Raw genomic sequence first — 1400 nt, forward strand, 5'->3', positions numbered from 1 at the left:
TCGGGGGATGTCAAGGGGGAAAAAAAAAGGAGATATATGTAATACTCTGTAATATTTTAAGCAATAAAACAAAATTAAAAAACAATCAAAATAATTAATGACAACATATTATAAAATATTTTCTTCCAGAAACAATGTTTGATTGAATTTTCTTCCTTAGTTTTTCTGGGAAATAAAGAAAATATATTTATAATCCAAAATATATTACATATACTACTTGCTCAATAAGTGGTTGGTGTAATTACTATTATTAACACTTAACTTATAAGACACATCTGAGAATGGTTTACTCTTGGCTTTTCAGCTTTAATAGTGTATCAAGACAAAGAAGCAAGCTCTTATATAGAACTTTCAGCAAAATTTAGACAATATTGACTCGTGTAGAACAGATAGCTCCTCTACAACAGCTGTGTGCGGCTATCAAATGAGATACTTACTTTTCTTTTTCTTCTCTTTAATTTCTAACTGTTGTTTGTGGTAAACAGCAACAATCTCTGGAAAAGCTGCTTCAAATAATGATTCTTCTTCTATTGTTTGTAGAACTAATTCTCCATGGTTATCTTCTATAGCATAATGTTCTAAAAGATTAAAAATACAGTAAAACAGCCTTAATTACAGATACGAAAAATTCAATTTTCCAGGAAACAAAGTTTACCAGGTAAACTAAGTCATCCACAATGGATGATTTATTGCAAATATTGCTTTATAACATCTCTATTCTAATAATCTGCTGATTCTAGTATAGAATTGATTTTCTTCTGCCTAACAAGAGTTGGAAGATTACTTTTTTATATCCTTCATTGTTTAAAGTATTACATGTCTCCTTTTCCCCCCCCTTTGACCTCTCCCCGGCCATTCCCACCCCCCAGCACATGCCCTCACCCCCTACTGTCTGTATTCCATGGGTTATGCTTATATGCATGCGTACAAGTCCTTTGGTTGATCTCTTACCCCCCTCCCTCCTGCCCCCCAACCCTCCCCGGCCTTCATTAGATTATAATTTTCTTTATTATCCATAAATGATTGAGATCATGTGGTATTTTTCTTTCACTGCCTGGCTTATTTCACTTAGCATAATGCTCTCCGGTTCCATTCATGCTGCTTCAAATGGTAAGAATTCTTTCTTTCTTTATAGCAGCTAGTATTCCATTGTGTAGATGTACCACAGTTTTCTAATCCACTTATCTGCTGATGAGTACTTAGGCTGTTTCCAAATCTTAGCTATTGTAAATTGTGCTGCTATGAGCATAGGGGGTGCATATATCCTTCTGATTGGTTGCCGGAGTCCATTCATTGTCTTCACTAGCTGAATTTAGACAGAGACCCCCAAAAGCTAGTAACCTTTGAAGTTCTAGCAAAGGTCAGGACTGTGCACCACCCAGTTAATCTAGAAATACACA

The 1400-nt window shown here is 35.1% G+C and overlaps 1 protein-coding gene across 9 annotated transcripts in view; it reads right to left on the minus strand.

Annotated features, from left to right (window-relative positions):
• GEN1 (GEN1, Holliday junction 5' flap endonuclease) overlaps positions 1 to 1400 on the minus strand; it is a 51185-nt gene that overhangs the window by 30109 nt on the left and 19676 nt on the right. For all 9 annotated transcript variants that reach the window (XR_001514518.1, XR_001514519.1, XR_001514520.1 and 6 more), the window contains one exon: positions 438 to 578. Coding sequence is in view for 5 of the 9 variants with exons in the window: in XM_015566410.1 (XP_015421896.1) it covers positions 438 to 578 (141 nt within the window). In the remaining 4 variants the exon portion in view is untranslated. The remainder of the gene's footprint in view (positions 1 to 437; positions 579 to 1400) is intronic.

Source organism: Myotis davidii, unplaced genomic scaffold (assembly GCF_000327345.1).
Source record: "Myotis davidii unplaced genomic scaffold, ASM32734v1 scaffold238, whole genome shotgun sequence".
In the NCBI taxonomy this organism is placed as follows: Eukaryota; Metazoa; Chordata; class Mammalia; order Chiroptera; family Vespertilionidae; genus Myotis; species Myotis davidii.